Here is an 18,425-nt window from a genome sequence, read left to right as displayed (position 1 = left end):
TGACATAAATTTTTTTCAGCACTTGTGCGATAACAGGATTTAATGGGGTTTTAGGAAAACATTTTCAATCATGTATTTTGTCAGGCTTTGCTAAAATTCAGCAACACAATGCCACAACACGGACACTAAAGTTTAAAAACAGGGTCTCTAAGACATGAAATGGTATGTCAGAACAACTGTCTTCATCAGCAGATTTCCTTATCAGGCAAGTGACTGCCTATGATGAGCAGGCATTAGGTGAGAAATCATGCAGTTCATCTGTACATTATCCTAGTATAATCCACATATAGATTAAGAAAATGTATAATATATTCCAAAACGGATTCACTTTAATAAAAAAAAGAGAGTAACTGAGTTCAGAAAGCGGAAAAAGTGACCCACCCCAAAAACTGATAAATTATTGCTCCTCCACACCACAAGGTGGCGACGGTCAATTCCTCCCGGTGTAATCAGAATGGMATGGTCGGCATCGGTGTTTAGCTAGCTACCGCTCTGCCTTTAACAACAAAACATTTTGTTTGTTTTTAAAATAAATAGTTTACGCGTATTTTCTTAGCCGGAGTAGCTACAATACTAAAAGATATACAAGGATATTCAGGTATTTGGAGTAATTTGAGACAAAAGCTTGAGAAATAAACGCGTTAGCCTTTAGCTTTGATGGCATCTGTTGTACTGTACCGTTCAGAGAATGAATGAGCGCCTGCAGGTTAGTGAGCGGTTATTCTGTTTGACAGACTGAAAAAAGCGTTTATAAACAGCAAAAGAAACATCATATAACTATGGCTACCGGTGCTGATGTTCGGGATATTCTGGAGCTTGGCGGAACGGACAACGATGGTCCTATCAGTAAGAAAGATCTCATCAACTCGGATAAGGTGAGAGAAAGTTTAAGAGCTATTGATTTGTTCGAGCGCAGATATGTCTTAGTAAATTAGAATAACAAAATATGATTTATTTCTGTTAAGTTGGATGTTTAGGGCCTTCAGTTATGAAAACCGAACGTCATTGAAAGTTAGACTGTCCTGACCAATACAAACTATTTTTAAAACAGACATTTTATGCTATAGCCATGGCTCCACAAAGAGGGTAAGATACTAAAACGCCACTGAAAGAGAGCTGACTGAAAGCATATCAGTAAAAAGTTGAGTGGAAGAAAAAAGTGTGATAGCAAAATGTGTATCAGCATTTGGCATAACCACAGCCTTAACATGATTGTAAGGTTTGGTATGATTGTACACTGGGGTTATTATGCATGTAACACCATTATAATTCAGATGTTCTTTTCTTCGTTACTCACTGCAGAAAAAATCCAAAAAAGCAACAGAGACGCTGACTTTCAAGAGACCAGAGGGAATGCACAGAGAGGTTTATGCTCTGCTCTACTCAGATAAGAAGTATGCATTTCTTGCAAACCATACATTTATGTTTTTGTTGTTGTTTCTTTAATTGACTTTATATTTCTGCTAAATGTTTTGCTGTTGTAGAAACAGAATATTAAATATATAATTTTTTTAGGAACTCTTGGAAGCCTTTTTCAGGAAAGTTGGTTTCAAGATGACTGTAAAGTTTATTATGTAGTTCCTCTCTCAAAACAAGTTTGTATTTATTAGGAAAATAGACCATCAATTTGATTTCGACTGGGGAGTTTCAATAAATTTTACACTTCTCGTTTTATCCCCAGCAATAATTCTTGATGCTTTTAAGCTGGGGAGGTGGGAAAGCATCAAGGATCTGCTCTAAGCCCTCTCTTGTTTGCTTTGACACCATTTACTGAGGCATCAGTCCTCGATGCAGCTGTGCTTGGTTTAATTCCTAGGTTTGACACAAAGTAAATGGTCCAGGGGCATTTACTACACATCATCCCCTCCTCTCTCAGACCTGTTTCCTGTTTGGCTACTAATGAATAAAAGCCACTATTGCCAAAAAAGCAGGAAAAAAAGGACTAGAAAAAAAAAAACTTAGTTTTTGTCTTTTATTTACCTATAGAGATGCACCGCCTCTGCTGCCTAGTGATACCACTCAAGGTTATCGGACCGTCAAGGCCAAGCTTGGATGTAAAAAAGTTCGTCCCTGGAAATGGATGCCTTTCACCAATCCAGCTCGCAAGGATGGGGCCATTTTCCACCACTGGAGACGGATGGCTGAGGAGGGAAAGGACTACCCTTTTGCTCGCTTTAACAAGGTAAGCTTCACCTGTCCCTTTGCAGACGTTTAAGATGAACACAAAGAATATTTTAAAGTATTCTCCTAATACTTTTTTTTTATTTTTTATGATGTTTCTGTTTACTCATTTGCATGTTCAGACAGTCCAAGTTCCAGTGTATTCAGAGCAAGAATATCAAATGCATCTCCATGACGATGGCTGGACTAAAGGAGAGACTGACCACCTCTTTGACCTGTGCAAGCGCTTCGACCTGCGCTTTGTAGTTATCCACGACCGCTATGACTACCAACAGTACAGAGTAAAGTTTCCTTTTACTCTTTACTGTTTATGAGAAAAATCCCAACTCTGAGACATTTGCATTTGGAATAATTTTTCTGAATTTGTGCATCTTTAGAAACGCTCCATAGAGGACCTGAAAGAACGATATTATAATATCTGTGGTAAGCTGACCAAGGTCCGTGCAGCCTCTGGGACCGAACCCAAGATCTATATCTTTGATGCTGGCCATGAAAGGCGCCGCAAGGAGCAACTGGAGAAGCTCTTTAATCGCACACCCGAGCAAGTTAGTGATATTTTACCTTCAACATTCCTAAAATCTGATGAAATGTGCTAAATATAAACTGCAATTTTTGTAGTAAAGATGTAGCATATGCAGTCATTATTTGGCTCCAGCACCTTTTTCATGAGGTTGGATGTTTTTCCATAAGAAAAACTACATAGTGGGACTTTGTGTTATACAGTCCATCGTATACACTAACTGAGGTTATTTTTGTCATCTACGCCCTTTTTTCTGTCACAAATCTTTCTTCCACTTAACTTTAAATTAAAATACTTTTACACAGCACTCTGAAAAATCAGCTTGTTTAACAATGGTAGAAATAACCTCCTGTGACTCTTCGTGGACCATCCCCATCAAAATCTGCTGGGCAACTATAGTTTGGGCTTTAGCATAACATTTCTGTATTTATTATAAATTCAGTGTAATAAGATGCAGTTTTCAAGCCAAAATCATCCAAATTAACAAAAATAAAAACTCAAACCACATCACTCTGTTTAATGAATCTATAAAATAAACAAGCTTATTAATTCACTTGTAAATTGAATTCAGGTAAAAGCAGTAACATGTCAATGACTTTCAAATTTGATCAAGACACACTTGAACTGTTTATGAAATCCGATTATGTGCTTTTTGCGCCCCTTTAATAGGAAAAATGCACCTGTCTCGTTTGTCCTCTAGGTGGCAGAAGAAGAGTATCTTATTCAGGAGCTACGGAAGATCGAGAATAGGAAGAAGGAGCGTGAGAAGAAGGCGCAGGATCTGCAGAAACTCATCAAAGCAGCTGACACGACTACAGAGCTGAGGAGAGCTGAAAAGAGAGTCTCTAAGAAGAAGCTCCCTCAAAAAAGAGACACAGAAAAACCAGTAAGCAAAGGAACTGCACAAAAGTTGAATAAGAAAACGTCAATTGAATAATTGATATGTAAAAAAAATATAGAAATCAGTTTTATTTTATGATGTTTGTTTCAGCAGTTGTCACTCAAATAACCTTAAAGTGTCATTTTCATGTCATCAAAGTAACAAATTACTCAGCTTTGTCCCGACATATTCATTTGATTTTGTTTGATAGCAATCCAAAAGTTGAAAATAAAATCAAAACCTTTTTTTCTTTTCTCCAGGCTGTTCCAGAGACGGCTGGCATCAAGTTCCCTGACTTCAAGTCCGCCGGTGTCACTCTGCGCAGTCAGAGGGTGAGTGTTGCTTCTTCCTCCTGCATAAATAACCTGGTTCTTAAATCCCAGTCGGGAGCCACAAAACTTCTGATGAAATAAAAATCAGACTCGCAACTGCTCTAGTCAGGAATAAATGATCACACAGCTTTCTTTTTAAAGCCATGAAAAACTTTTTAGAAAAAGCAATAAAGTTTTTTTTTTTTTTTTTTTTACTTAGTTTTGCACCCAGAAGCATGGTGGGTTGGTGCTAAATTTGATGTATGAAGGTTACAGGAGTTTCAAACTTATCTTTTATTATCACTTTGATGATTAAATCTGTTGCTGAACAGCTAATATCTGTAAAAGCAGCAAGAGGATCCTTATTTATCATGAAGACTGATGAGGAGCTTCTGATCTCAATGGAAAATGCATTAGCACAGCTGAGGAAGTGGAGAGCCCCTCTAGCTAATCAGTCAGATGCAGTTCACTGGATAAAGACATTTTGATCTGACCCGCTGAAGTGCATTTCATACAAATTAAAAGCCCTGAGGTGGAGCCGTTTATCCTAATATTGCCAGTACCTTAAATCACAGCCCCGCGCTGGTGCGTTTCTCCGTCTCTCTCTGTTATTCAGATGAAACTGCCAAGCTCTGTTGGCCAGAAGAAGATCAAGGCCATTGAGCAGATCCTGGCGGAGCAAGGAGTGGGTGAGTATGAATAAATATTAGCAATCAGCTAACATTTTATAGTTTCACATGTTCAGCAGTCCTCTGCAGTAAATGTGAGTTTGAGTAGAGCAGGAAAAGTGACAACTTCAGTAGATTAGCAGGGTTCCCCATGCAGTCCAGAAAAGTGTGAAGTTTGTCTTTAGTGTTATGTGTTTTTCTTTTTATGTACGATGTATTTATTTTAGACTGAAAATAAAATGGAAAGACAACAAATTATAAATAAGAAAAAACAACAGTGAAGATATAGTCTTCAAAACCCAACCTTAATGAATTTTGTAGTCTAAAAAAGGGAGAAGATTGAAGCACCTACTTCCAACTGATCATCTGGAATGAAATCTTCTGAAAAAATTATAAATCATCTGAACTATTAAAAATAAATWATTACACATTTATTAGAAGTTTAGGTTCTGTTTTTTGTCTTTCCCACATGTCATTGCAGTCCTTACTGTTTTACATTTTTAATTTTAACTGAAGGTGTGTGTTTCACCTTACTCAGCAACTGACTTCTGTTATCATTAACCTCTGTTTTCAAACAAAATGTTAATGTGTACAGGTAATAGGTAGTGATAATTGTTCCTTTTAACACATTAATAAAAGTATTTTACTAAACTGATGAATAAAACTTGAGTACCTGCCTAAGATTTATCAGATCATTTGCTAGGCAGATGCATTAGTACACCACGTCCAACCTTTAACATGCCATGACATCCTCACAGCTAATCAAAGCTTCTCAGGCTGACTTTTCCTTCATCTCTTCTGTGCCTCATTCTTTTGGATCTAGATCTCAACCCGATGCCCACAGAGGAGATTGTGCAGATGTTCAACGAACTCCGCAGCGACCTTGTGCTCCTGTATGAACTGAAGCAGGCCCACAGCAACTGCGAATACGAGCAACAGATGCTCCGTCATCGCTATGAGGCCCTGCTTAAAGCTGGCAGTGGGGCCGGGTGTGGAGGCCTCACAGGAGGAGGGATTGCTGGAGTCCCACAGGGTGGAGAGCTCAGTGCTGTAAACAGTACTGCATCCTCCACTCCAGGGGTAGAAGCTCAGTCGTGGCCCAATGTAGATATCAAGGTGGAACCAAAGGAGCAGATCATTGACGTTGTAGGAGCGCCACTTACCCCCAACTCGGTAAGCCAAGACTGAGCCAAGCCTTTTTGAACCATTGCAAACACCTGTGTGAAGAAATCTAGCATAGTCTTCTTTAAGTTATTTTATAAATGCTAAGATTATAACTTTACAACATCAAATAACTCTGAGCATAAAGCAAACAAATGATGAAATGTTGCTACACAATGAGTTTAATGGTCTTGTTTATGTTTATATACATGCAAAACTTTGAATACTGGTGATTCAAAGTCAGTGGTCTGCTGCAGTCTAAGCCAAATAAAATTATCTTACCATCAAATATACATCTGAGTCCAACAAGGAGTACCTGGAGTAAACATCTAAGGTCCCAGATGAGAACTATCCATCTACACACCCGCCCTCAGTCCGTTCATCCATCTGTTTGGCTCTCAGTTCATAAGTATAATTTTCAGCCATGGCTTACGTCTGCACAATTTGCCACATCTGGCTTCTTCTGGAACAGAATTATGATGCACACCTCACATCTATGACGTAAAAGTTGAATAAAATGCAACATGACTGTTCGGACTGCTTCGAAAACGGTCAACTGTATCCAATTTAGTGCCTTGTACAGAAGTGGATTTTTTTGGGAGTGAAAAGATCAGATTTGGGGCTGCTCAGACTGCCACAAAAAAGCCAGATCTGATTCACATAGCATTGTGTTAACATAGCATTAATGGGCTAAACATGTTTTATCCTTCACCGAAGAAGGTGTGATCTCTGACGTCCTCTAACACAATTGTCCTTCCATATCCCTTCGCAGCGCAAGCGGCGAGAGTCTGCTTCCAGCTCATCTTCAGTAAAAAAGGCGAAGAAGCCCTGATGAGAGCTCATACAGTCTGGAGGACAAACGACTGGGTTACTTATCCTGATGACAGTGGAGTGCCCAGGAGTCGTATGGCTGGACAAGATGGACACAACCAGGGCGGTCCCCATATTACTGTCCATTTACACAGACACACCACTGACTCCACACACACATAAACACAACCCCTCACCTACTAACGAGACTTCTCCAAACCCTCCCCGTCTGGCCGTGACAAAGGCAATGACTGAGTGACATTTCATTCCATTACTGCTCGTCTCCCTGCCTCCACCACCGGTTGCCCATAGATGAGGCAAGAGCAACTGTAAATTGCAAGGCTGAACTAATCGGGACAGGGTGAAGAAGGTGGGAATGACTGGGTAATTGAAATGAATTGGAATGAAAGACCAGAGGCAGGGAGTGGGTGGACCTGGAACCGCAATGCTCATTGGAGTCATCGGAGGGTTTCCCTTTTTTTTTTGTACCCTAATAATGCAATGGTGTTTACTGGAAATGTGTTCCAGTGTCGTCTTGCAGAGCTGGATCCCTCTAGACTTGGAGTGAGTTTTGTTCTCTTTCTTCTGTAATTTTGTTATGTCAAACTGTTCTTTTATGATTACTTCAAAAATTATTCTGCTTACAAAAAACAACAAAATAAAAATCTGTTTTTTTTTCTAACTGTGTCTAGTTGTTTCTCTTCAGATGGTGTGGACTTGGAGGGTAATAAGTGTTGAATACAGATTTGTCCAGAAAATTGTAGGATCCTGACATTCTTACCTTACCTGTCATCTAAGTTAAGTGACAACTAATGACTCCATTAATATGATAATTAAGCAGAGCCAATGAAACTTCATTAAGTTTCCCCCTTCTCATAATATTGCTAATTGCTTGTCAATTATGGTGTTTAGCCTACTTAGGCATTAATTTCTATGCAAATTTTGAATATGTTTGCCAGGAAAAGGAAGCTTTTTGATTTGGGGATACGCATTAGTAGTTTATCAGGCCTTGAAAATGTATTGTTACCCTCTAGAACAAATGTGTCAAATTCAAGGACCAGGGGCCACATGTGGCCATGGATATCTAAAATTATAACTTCCCGTATCTAAACTTCTTATTTTCTGTACTGCCAGGAATCTCTGTGACCCTGAGCATACAAGGAGAGCTGCAATGGAACGGATTAGGTCAAATCATATTGATGACCTAAATCTAGACCTAAATCTAATCGAGAATCTTAGGCAAGACTTGAAACTTTAAATTCATAGATTCTGGTGCAAAAATTTTAATCTGTAACATGGCCCTTTTAAATTTAGTACAAATGCGTATCGTTTTTTTTTTAGAAAATATTTCTGGATCAATTTTTAAAAAATGTTTTGAAATTGCACATTTTTAAAGCAAAAATAATTCAGATTTGATCTAAACTGCTCCATGTAATAAATGAATTCATTACTCCAAATCCCATTTTAATTTTCCTTTAAAATTAAAAATTTAAATGTGTTGTTTTATGGAAGGCATCTGACTTTTAGATAAAAAAAGAAAAGAAAAATATGTTACTATTTAGAGGTTTTTATTTGTATTTGTTTTTTTCAACAATGTCTCTTAGAGATTCTCCAGATGTTTCACAGACTTGGCTCTGTGCATGGCACATGTGGAACATTTTAAGAAAATCTTATGAGAAAATGTCTGCTTGTATTTTTGCAGCTAATTTGTTTACAAATTTAACTTTGTTTACAAGAGAAGCAATATTATTTCTCTGTCATTTCAAAATTTTGCAGCACCTGATGTTTTGTCATAGTACTAATAGCCTCTCATCTCTGTTTTAACATCTTTAACCTGCAGAAAATAATATTGTACCAGCTACCGCAACATTTCCGCTATGTGCTACAATTTGTAATGAGTCTTTTACTTTTGTACCTTTTGAGTCATTTTTAACTTCAGAATAGCAGATCGTTAGACCTGGATTTACTGTTTTGAGTGTTGCTGAGATTTTTAGTGAACAACTGAAGCCTTTAATTTTCAGTCTAAAAGTTTTGTGTCAGTGATTCTGTAAAAAAAAAAAAAAAAAAAACCCGAAAAATAATATTTGTGCTATTTGTGCTTCATCTTCAAATTCAAAATTCTGCCCTCTTGAAATGTGCATTAATCAATACTTTAATCAACCTATTTTTTATGCACAGCTTCAGTAAGCACTGCTAAGGTTACAGTAGTATACCCATCCTCACTCTGAAGGCCATTTGATTGAGACGGAGAGAGAAAAAGAGTGAGAGGAGGCAAGTAAACATGGGTAAAATGGATTCCCTGTGTCTATATTTCATGTTGAAAATTGGCTCATAAATCCAGTGGCTTGATCTATGGAACTCGTCGTTGGCTGAAAAAACCTCCGTAAATGTGTAATTTCTCCCTTGACAGAACACAGCCGAAAGGCTATCTTTCTTTCGCCTCCTCCCTTCTCTCAGCCCTTCTTCTCTGTCTTTCATTCTCTCTCTCTCTCTCTCTCTCTCTCTCTCTCTCTACAGGCTGGCTGTTGGATTAATGCCCTCCCCCCTCCACTTCTCTCCTTTCATGCTCCTCTGATATCTTCTTCATCGCTGCCCATCCATTTGTTAAAACTGGGGCTTCCATGCTACACCTCTTAGTATCAAAAGCCATCCCAAGTTACAAGGCTGATATAAGATGGAGATATAAAATGAGAAGGTTGTAAAAAAAAAAGACTCATGTAAATAGAAAATCAGCAGGTAGAGAAGTATAGTCAGCCAAGTCTGAATGATAAAGACCCCCATAGYCCCAATCTAGCTCGCTCTGCCATGAACTCCATCCAGGCTCTGATGTGAAAAGCATGAGGCAGAACACCACAGGAGAGTGTCTCATAATGTGGCTGGGATGGGATCTCTTTATCAAGGCCAGGCCGAGGCTTTAATCATGGCCTAAGAGGTGTGCCGGCTTTTTATCATAATTGAACTGTAGCCAGGCTAATCGCTGGCATTTGTCACTGTCGACCGGCTGCTCGACTACACCGGCGGCCCAAACTGCTGGTGGGGAGATGTGATGGAGTCTTGGTTCTTGAAGTGTGGTACCAAGAGGGCTGCACTTAGTAGCCCTCAGGAAGGATTTTGTTTTGGCAAAATTATGATTCCCCCATATGTCCAACTATATTTTTTTCTTCTATTTCTATCAACTTTTTGCTGTTGGTACTTCATGTTCCATTCGTACATGTTTCACTGAGGATGTTGGGTTTACCTGCTTTAGCTTTATGATATGATGCTTCAGTTTCTGTGTCATTTACAGTGCCCAAAGAGCAAACTACTTTCTGGTGTAGCTGCAGACCATTTAGCCTCTTGTTAAAAAAAACTCCTGGATCTTAGCAGACAGACCATCTACAGATCCAGCCCATAAAAATTAACATTTTAAATAATAATCATTAAAAATCCCTTCTATCCTTCACTCATTACCTGTATTAATTGCGCCTGTTTGAACTTGTAACATGAACAAAAAACAGTTCATCAATCAAACTCTAACCTCTCCATCATGAGCAAGACAAAGAGCTGTCGATGGAGATCAGGAACAGCTTCAGATTTGCACAAGGCTGCTGGGCTGCAGGACAGTAGGCAGCTGTTGCATCAATAAATTAATCCACATTCCTGTAACTGAAAATTTGTTTAGTGTTATGTACAATTAGGCCTAATATCGCTAATTTGTCTTTTATGTGACTACAAAGAATGTGCATCTACTGCATGTGCTTTATTAAAGTCTATTTTAAAAATGTGTTCTTAATTTGGCATCTGCTTGACAACAAAAAACAATTCACTTTTTTTTTTTTACACTTGCATGAATAAGTTGCCACACTAAGGGACTAAATTAAATGCTTCAACCAACCAAGAAATGAAAATGTATTGCATATCTTGTTCCCTGTTTTTATGACCTAACACAACAAAACCGACAAAGCTCAAAAACTTTTGTACCACTGAAATAAAATGCCTGTCAATATTTGAACAACTATGTATTTATGACAGTGGCATAAAAAGTTAGAGCACCACTGAAATAGAGCACAGCCGACATTCATCACAGGTATCTCTGGACATGATTAGATTGCTACTGATTTCCCTTCCTTGGTAACGTCACCAATTTCCTGCGCAGTGAAGAGACAGCATCTGTGCATTAGCATTTGCTCCAACATTTGTGCCATAAAAATGTCCAAACCAGACTCTCGCCCCCGTGCCCCTCTCTCATCTTCACATCTCTTCGACTTTCACCTTCTCCTGTATTTGGGTCACCTTGAGGGAGCAAACTTTTAATCATCATTCCACATCAAATTCACCTGTGCCCTCTGGGACGCTGAGCTGCAACAATGAGGAGGGGAGTTGGGGGAGATAAAGTACCCACAGGGCTGGACAGTAGATGTCATTTTCACTGGATGTTTTTTTGCTGGTGGGTGGGAGAGACCTACGACAACACAAACTCAATCACTAGTGCTAAGCAGTGCTTACAGCGAGGAATTAACCCCACTGTCCACTCTCCACATTCAAGCCCCAGGGAGGAAGAGGAGAGTGGAGTGGAGTGGAGCAACCAGGTGAACTAAATCTGGACTTCCCTTTTTCCAGGGCTGTTGCTCTTTGGAACATCTGCAGGCAGATGCTGTTGACTTTCAAGATGTCCTACCTTGAAACGGCTGATGCAGAGTGACAGACGTGGAATTTTATAATGAGGAGGAACTGAATTTTCCAGCTGGAAGTTTTGATCCATTGTAGTTCTGATCAAATATTAACACCAAGGTGGACATCTTGATAAACTTTCTCTATCCCTGCTCTGTACGTCTGGTGTTTCAAAAAGAGGAGATTAATTTACCATGGGTAAAATTCAAAATTATCCACATTTCTGCTGTTTTATTTGATCGCGTTTCATTCCYGTTTGCTTCAGTTTAAAAATCAAAATGGCATGTGGTTTAACTTTTGGGATGAACAACATGGAAGTTGGTAATCTTCCAGGATTATTACTGATTTTGGGCGTAACTGTTTGTGTGAAGAAAAAGCAAAAACAAAGGAAAAGTGTAAGGAGGTAATTATTTTTTCATCTCCGAATTTTAGCTTTTATGCTATTTTTCTGCTTTTCTGTAAAAAGGGTATGCCCTCACCYGTTCTATTTATGACTTAACAGCACTTGTTAGGTTGGATATATTTTCACATCTTTTATTATTCATTGTGGTCTGCAGAATTGATAGCAGAAGGTCAGACAGTGTCAGGAAACGACGGTTCATTCGGCTCAGGCCCGTAGTTGAAGGTCCACTTATCACCAAGACCMGGGTGGAGGGTCGAGCCCCCCTCCGTTCTCCTGCTGGTGCTCAGAAACAAATCAGTTTGATTTGATTTGTCAGTGAGAGACAGAGAATCTCTGAACAATGTGTGACAAGGGTTTCTTTGCCAAACCAATGCAATGAATGTCTTTTTCTCTCTTTAACTGCACAAGTTCAGTTCCAACAAAAGAGGCAGGCAGAGTGTGGGGGGGGGGGGGGGCAGGGAATCCAATTTACCATGTGGATCCACAGCTGTCACTGCGAGGGAATTAAACATTAACCATAACTCACAGTGGGTGTTGAGCAGGTCAGCAAATGGCATGGAGGGAAACATCACTCTGGGGTGCAATAAGAAAGGATTTTAACCTATGACTCCTGCAATAATGCTGCTAGTAAAAATCCTCCTCAGCAACAGCAGGCTATTTACTGTGCTGGTTAACAATCACCCAACAGTTTGAAAACTTCACATTTGTCTGTTTTACAAACCAGGAGGAAATGCATAAACTGTCAGCATAAACACAATGTTTTCCCAGCCGCTGAGTCCTGAAGAAGTTCCTGTGATACTCCATGAAGGGGGAGGAGGAGAGGAGGGTTTGGTGAGATGCTGTAGCAGCAAGCCGTCCCGGTGTCATCACCCACACAGGCTGACTACTTGCCTGGCTGGCCCGCCACCACCAGAGCCTCAATTACCTGACTGACGTTTCATTAGCGCCTGCAGCTGATCCCGTGGCTGAGAGGCAGCGGGGCGCAGAGGAGCATGGAGGAGGCTTCAACGCATTACATTCCCCTGCGCTGTCAGTGTCACAGCTCCGAGTGCAGCCACACAACCCACTCATTACTTTGCCGTCATTTAGTTCATGCTCTTATTAAGTTGGACTGTGTATACTAAAATAGAGCTGCATGGCTGAGTTTTATCTGGTGACACCGGCTTGGAGATGACATTCACAAACCTGCCCCGGATTGTTGGAGGAGCAAGGAAGGTGGGGGGTTGGGGGAGAGAGAAGAGCGGGAGGCTGTCGGTGCATGCATGAGACAAATCAATCCGGTGCAGCGTGTTGATCAGAAGTTTATTTGCTATCATGTACATGTTTGGGACCGAATATGTGTGGCTGCACTCCCTGAACTGATACCTGGGTTGGTGCACGGCCTCTTCATCCTCGAGGGTTAGCAGAGGCCATGTCAGAGATGATCCAAGGCGAAGCTGAAGGGGGGCTTAGCGAGACCCCGGGCCTGAGCCTCTTCCGCACAGCCCACGCTTGGCTGGCCTCTCCTTCCCATTTGTCATCCTGGGCCAGTAAAACCACCGGAGAGATTAGGGCAGAGCAGAGGGACTGGAGGAGTAGCAGGGAATAAGAGGATCAGTTAAGCTATAAACACAGACAAGTTTGTGTCTCTCACCCACTCGGGCACAGTGACAGTTTGTAATGGCTGTCAAAAGTTCGCTGGGTGCAGTACATCTTTCTTTAAAGAACGCTGTAGTGTCTGATTGTACCAAACAGCAAGGACAAGAGTTACGACAGCTTAACCCCCCCACCCCACACACATTTTGATCAGATGTTGTATGAAAAGTGAGCAGAGCACGTTAACCATATCGACCCATATTGACCCGAGCTAATGAACCGTGGCCCAGCGAGGCCGAGAAAATACAAAGGTTTGCCTATAATTACAAATCTGTGGCACAGACCATTAGTCAAATCCAGAGAGCTCCTTCATTTCCATATTTTTGAATATTGTACTTAATTATGCAAAGGGGACAGTGAGGTAGATGAGAAGTTTTAAGAAAGCCTCATAAAGTCCTTATTAAGAGCAGAGGGGATTAATGACAGTTAATATGAGGGCAATCAAACATTTAATGCAAAGGCCCTCCTGCAGGCAAACACTATTTAAATGAGTCAATTAGACATTCATTATCTTGGAGCCTATAAGTAGGGTGAGATCTGCATAAATGTTGGTGCAGAGCATTGCTGTCTCCTAAAAAAAATGGAACAAATGAAATATTAAAAAAGTTAACAAGTGTGACACAGAAAATGCACAAATATTGATAGCTAGAGGGCTGGTTACATGTTGCCATCAAATCAGAGGAGAATGCACGATTTCCATCGGAGATTGTCTCATAAATCATAATTATTGAGTTAGCGTGATCTCTCCTCCCAATTAGCCATGTAACATTGTTTGAGAAGAATGGCAGAGAGGAACAAGAGAAGTCCTCCTGATGTCCAAATGTAAAATMCCAACAAACCTTCCTCGTGCATGCGCCCAGGTTCGCCAAATCACTCCGGTTCTGATGAACCTCGCTACAATAAGCTGATATATAGCAAAAACATACACATTCTGCAGAGGATGACTTGAATAATGTACCAAACTATGTAGATATATCACTGTCAGGACTTCCCTCCTCCTCATCCAATCCCTCTTTCTTTCCTTCTCTCTCTCTCTCAATGTCTGCCTCCACTCTTGTCAGTTGCCCTAGCACACAATTACTGTGCGTGATTGCTATCAGGCGGGACGGTCGGGGAGGCTCCCAAATTAGGGCCTAAATAGGATTTCCTACACGGCGAAGGGCACAGGCCTGGACATGGTAATGAAAGCCTATACATCACAATCAGGCCGACAATCCTATTCATACTGCAACACATTACTCTCACTCCTCATAATTATAGAGGGGTGACAGACGGGCCTGTGAGGCACGGTGGAGGAGCAGCGAGGTGGCAGCAGGAGGGGGAAGTATAGCTGGTTTTTGAGTGGCTTCCTCTCCTCACTCATGTGATCTCCTGATACCTGCACTGACCAGATTAGGTGGGTTCAGTTGTACTCAGTTCTACCATGCAGATGCAGTATGCCAGGAGTGTCAGACTCATTTTCATTTTGGCCCTCGTTAAGGCCACAAATGTCCTCAAAGGGCCGATTATGAGAGAGTGATAAAAAATACCCCTTAACGAAGTGTTAAAATATTTAAAAAATTACTGTCTGTATACGATGAGTACTTCTTAAAATTAAATAATATTAGACTTCTTTTCACATTTAKGTAATTTGGCACTGTACAGATAAAAACTTGTTTCATTTGACTGATAAAATGATATTTAAAAATATCATGTCTTAGCACTTTTAAGACATGAAAGTGTTATACTCAAGGGTCTCGAGTTTGACACTGTGCAATATGGAGTGATGAAAGAATTGGAACAACTTGTGAAAGTCTGAGTGTTTTCGTTTTAATCTATTATTYGATGTGGACAGAAGGACATTTTTTTCAGCAATACTGAAAAAATGCAACCAATTTAAAACAGGAGAAAATACATTTTAAAATATAATTTTCCGAATTGTATGTAAAACAATACAATTTATGGTGAGCAATACTTCAGATGGTTAAAATAGCACATCAAGTTCAATTGATTCAAATGCTTTTACTCTGTATTTTGACAGAAATGTGGTGGTGAATTGGAAGATTGTRTTCWGGTGCRATTGTAACACTGCCATGCCGCCTGGACAGAAGATCTGCAAAGCAGGCGACAGATTAACAAATACACTGATACTCCAAAACCATGACAATATAGGAGCAAATTAAAGAAATCTCAGAGGAATAATGAATAATTCTGGCCAGTTTATGGAAAATATTCTACAAGTGGAGAAAATTCAGACCAACTACCACGTTCATCTTCTGACAGTCCAACAGTTCACCTGGAAAGCAGAATGAAAGATGCTTAAAGAAGCAGCGACTTACTTAAGCTGTAAATCTCTCCAGGRGACCTACACCAGCCTTTTGCTACTGTTGATATGTAAGTGCATGTCTGTTCAATCAGAAAGAGACACTACAAGTTAAATTTCCATGGGARGCAAACAATACRGAAGCCTTTGCTTTCTGGGAGAATCAGACTGAAGTTTTCCAGAGAATACCTCAAATTTGTTGACTTCCTTCATTTGTTGAGTAAAACAAAGCAATTTTTTTTGTCTTTTCAGATAAATAAATCACTTTCTTTAATTAGGTGGATAAAAAACTAAGATTAGACATCAATGTGTGAACGTTTCTCACTCRATAACAACATTTAATGGGGAAAGGTCCTAATTTTTTCACATGACAAGATCTGCACTGGAATTTAGGCATCTTTTCCCCAGTGGAAGAATTGTTCCACTGGGACAATGACTGCAGCTTCCATCAGAGTGACTGACACAAGCACATGCACCCACACATGAACCAACTCCCCCCCTCACACTGAGACATGTGATGAGAAGTGTGTGTGTGTGTTTGTGGGGAGGGGGGCTTCTTTGCGATCAATACCCTGAGTAGGAATCAGCGATGGGAAGAATAAGACAATGGCCTATCAGATTGAGGTTGACTTCTCCTTGTATGTGTGGCAGGCCTGCAACAATAGATTGGCCCAGAAATCCGATGGCACTTGCCGACAGAGGGAAAAAAGTGGGGAGACAGATGAAAAGAGAGATTGCTAATGCTCTTCAAGCAGGCATTTTAATCTGTGACACTGGAGGGATTTGGTGAAAGCCATTATCAAACAGCGACCCTACCACCCCACCTTCCTCTCTGCCCTTTTTCTATTCTGATAAGCAACCTTATCAGAGCGCTTGGCGGAGAACACGGATGTGCCTGTGTGTGTGTATCCATTCACGTGTGTGCATGTGTTTGTGCTGCTAAATAGGATATTCCAAATGGGATGCATAGGCTCCAAGAAAGCTCTACTTTATCGATGTAAATCAATTTAAGAACTCAGTCAAATGGTAAGCATGGCAAAGTGGATTCAGATCACAATAACCTGGATCTCTGAAGAAACAAACGTGTCCCACAAAGAGACAGAATGAGCTTCGTGGTGMGCATTCACCGCCGAGGCCTGGGGGGAGAAGCAACCTTGATATTGTCTCTTCATGAGTGTCTAACCTGCAGATGACTCCCATCTTATGACTGCATCACAGAATGAACTTAAAGATAAATGAGATRAAGTTAAGCTTCTGCTCACCACAGATTCCATTTGTAGAGTGACTTGCAAAAGTTTTCAAACCCCTTGAACTTCACTTTTTGTCACATTTTTATTGGAATTTTGCACAAGAGACCAATAAAGGCTGATGTGCAGAATTAGTTTCTGCCGCACATGCATTGTTGCATATGGACCACAAGGTTCAGTTCAGATGAGACTTCTTGGGGCTTTCTTTTAATAAAGCAATTTTAAATACCAAAGCCTAYCCTTAGTATCTACAGTATCTGTAGCAACTGCTTGATGCTATCATGTCAATATGGACCAAAATCTCTAAGGAATGTTTTTGATACTTGGTTTAATCTGGGAAATGGAAAATTTGAACCAGTTTAGAGGGCAAAAGGGATCCAAACAGATACTAGAAATGTGTACCTAATACAGTGGCCAGTAAGTGTCTATCATCTGTCTTCAAAATKGTGGGGGTTGACTGGTGTGTGCTTGAGTGAGTGTGCAGAGATTCACATATTTGCATGCGAGCAAAAGCCTCTGTATGTTTGGTGTGTATGCGTCTGCTCAACATGGTGTCCCTTCTATGATCAGGACAATCCATCAGGCTTTGCTGCTCATTAATCACCAGGTAGACACACACATACACACACACATACACATACACACCTTWRGGATCAGGGCAGGCAGTGATGAACAGTGAGGTTAGTTTAGTGGAGCACTAACACCTGCACCACAGAGAGCAAGTAAGTCCAACATGACATGAAAAACCTGCAGTGACAGGATCTGCAACACAAAAATCTAATTTGAACTTCTTATACATTAAAGGATTATCCTTTATATTCTAATAAGAAATTGACACATTTTTACTTGTACACCATAATGAGTACTTTATTTGATGTATCAATATTTTCATCATGTGATGTAGCTAAAGTCTGCTTTTCATCTTAGTCTTTGTTCTCACAGTTTAAGTTTGGTGAGAGTTTTGCTGAGTCTTAACACCTACATCTGAATGTTTTACAAGAAGTGTTGGAAAGATGTGGCTAATTCTTCCTCACGCATAAGTTAATTTAACTGCTTTATTTTTATTTGGACCTGAAATTTGTTAAAATGTTCTTAGAGAGCCATTTTAAACACGTGTTGTGAACTCTTAAGGTTCTAAAGTTACATGATTTTTAATTTGATGTTGGATGTACTCTGGGTGTTGGCCCCAACATGTACCTGTCCTATCCAGACTGAAGCTAATTTACTGCTGGGAAATTGTTGCCTGAACTTAACAAACAATAGACGTCCATGGACGTCTTATTAATGCCCATTTCAGGTTGGCCAATCTTCATCCTGATTTAGCCAAGAAGAAATCTGTGAACATTTGACTTTTTCAGCCTAACTGTTCTGTAAAAARTTGCTTAGACAGAGACGTTGCAGAGCCGCTTTTTAAGCCTTTATGACGAAGGCAGACAGTTTTTTTAAACCTCATTCAGACACCAAGTATCATCTTGATATGAACTATTATTCACTTTGCAACAACATTTATGTGATTACATTGAAGGCAAAGTCTTATTCTCTGTATATTGAGAGCAACATTTTTCTCTTGCTAAGAAATTACTTTGCCAAGTTTTTTGAATCAGTAAGACATTTACTTAAAATAAAACAWACATTAGCCCAGAGGTTCCCAAACTGC

General features: G+C 40.1%; 1 protein-coding gene across 1 annotated transcript; it reads left to right on the top strand.

Moving 5' to 3' along the window:
- The first annotated feature begins 420 nt into the window (after positions 1-420).
- On the top strand, positions 421-7,213 carry dmap1 (DNA methyltransferase 1 associated protein 1). The gene is made up of 10 exons (XM_008407972.2): positions 421-875; positions 1,303-1,394; positions 1,987-2,182; positions 2,304-2,462; positions 2,559-2,726; positions 3,402-3,587; positions 3,842-3,913; positions 4,509-4,581; positions 5,384-5,733; positions 6,494-7,213. Exons 1-10 carry the CDS (start codon positions 780-782, stop codon positions 6,551-6,553), a joined length of 1,452 nt encoding a protein of 483 aa, XP_008406194.1. The 5' UTR covers positions 421-779; the 3' UTR covers positions 6,554-7,213.
- The last annotated feature ends 11,212 nt before the right edge of the window (positions 7,214-18,425 follow it).

Source organism: Poecilia reticulata, linkage group LG4 (genome assembly GCF_000633615.1).
Source record: "Poecilia reticulata strain Guanapo linkage group LG4, Guppy_female_1.0+MT, whole genome shotgun sequence".
NCBI lineage: Eukaryota > Metazoa > Chordata > Actinopteri > Cyprinodontiformes > Poeciliidae > Poecilia > Poecilia reticulata.
Note: the sequence above shows the minus strand (reverse complement) of the source record. Positions and strands in the feature narration are given on the sequence as shown.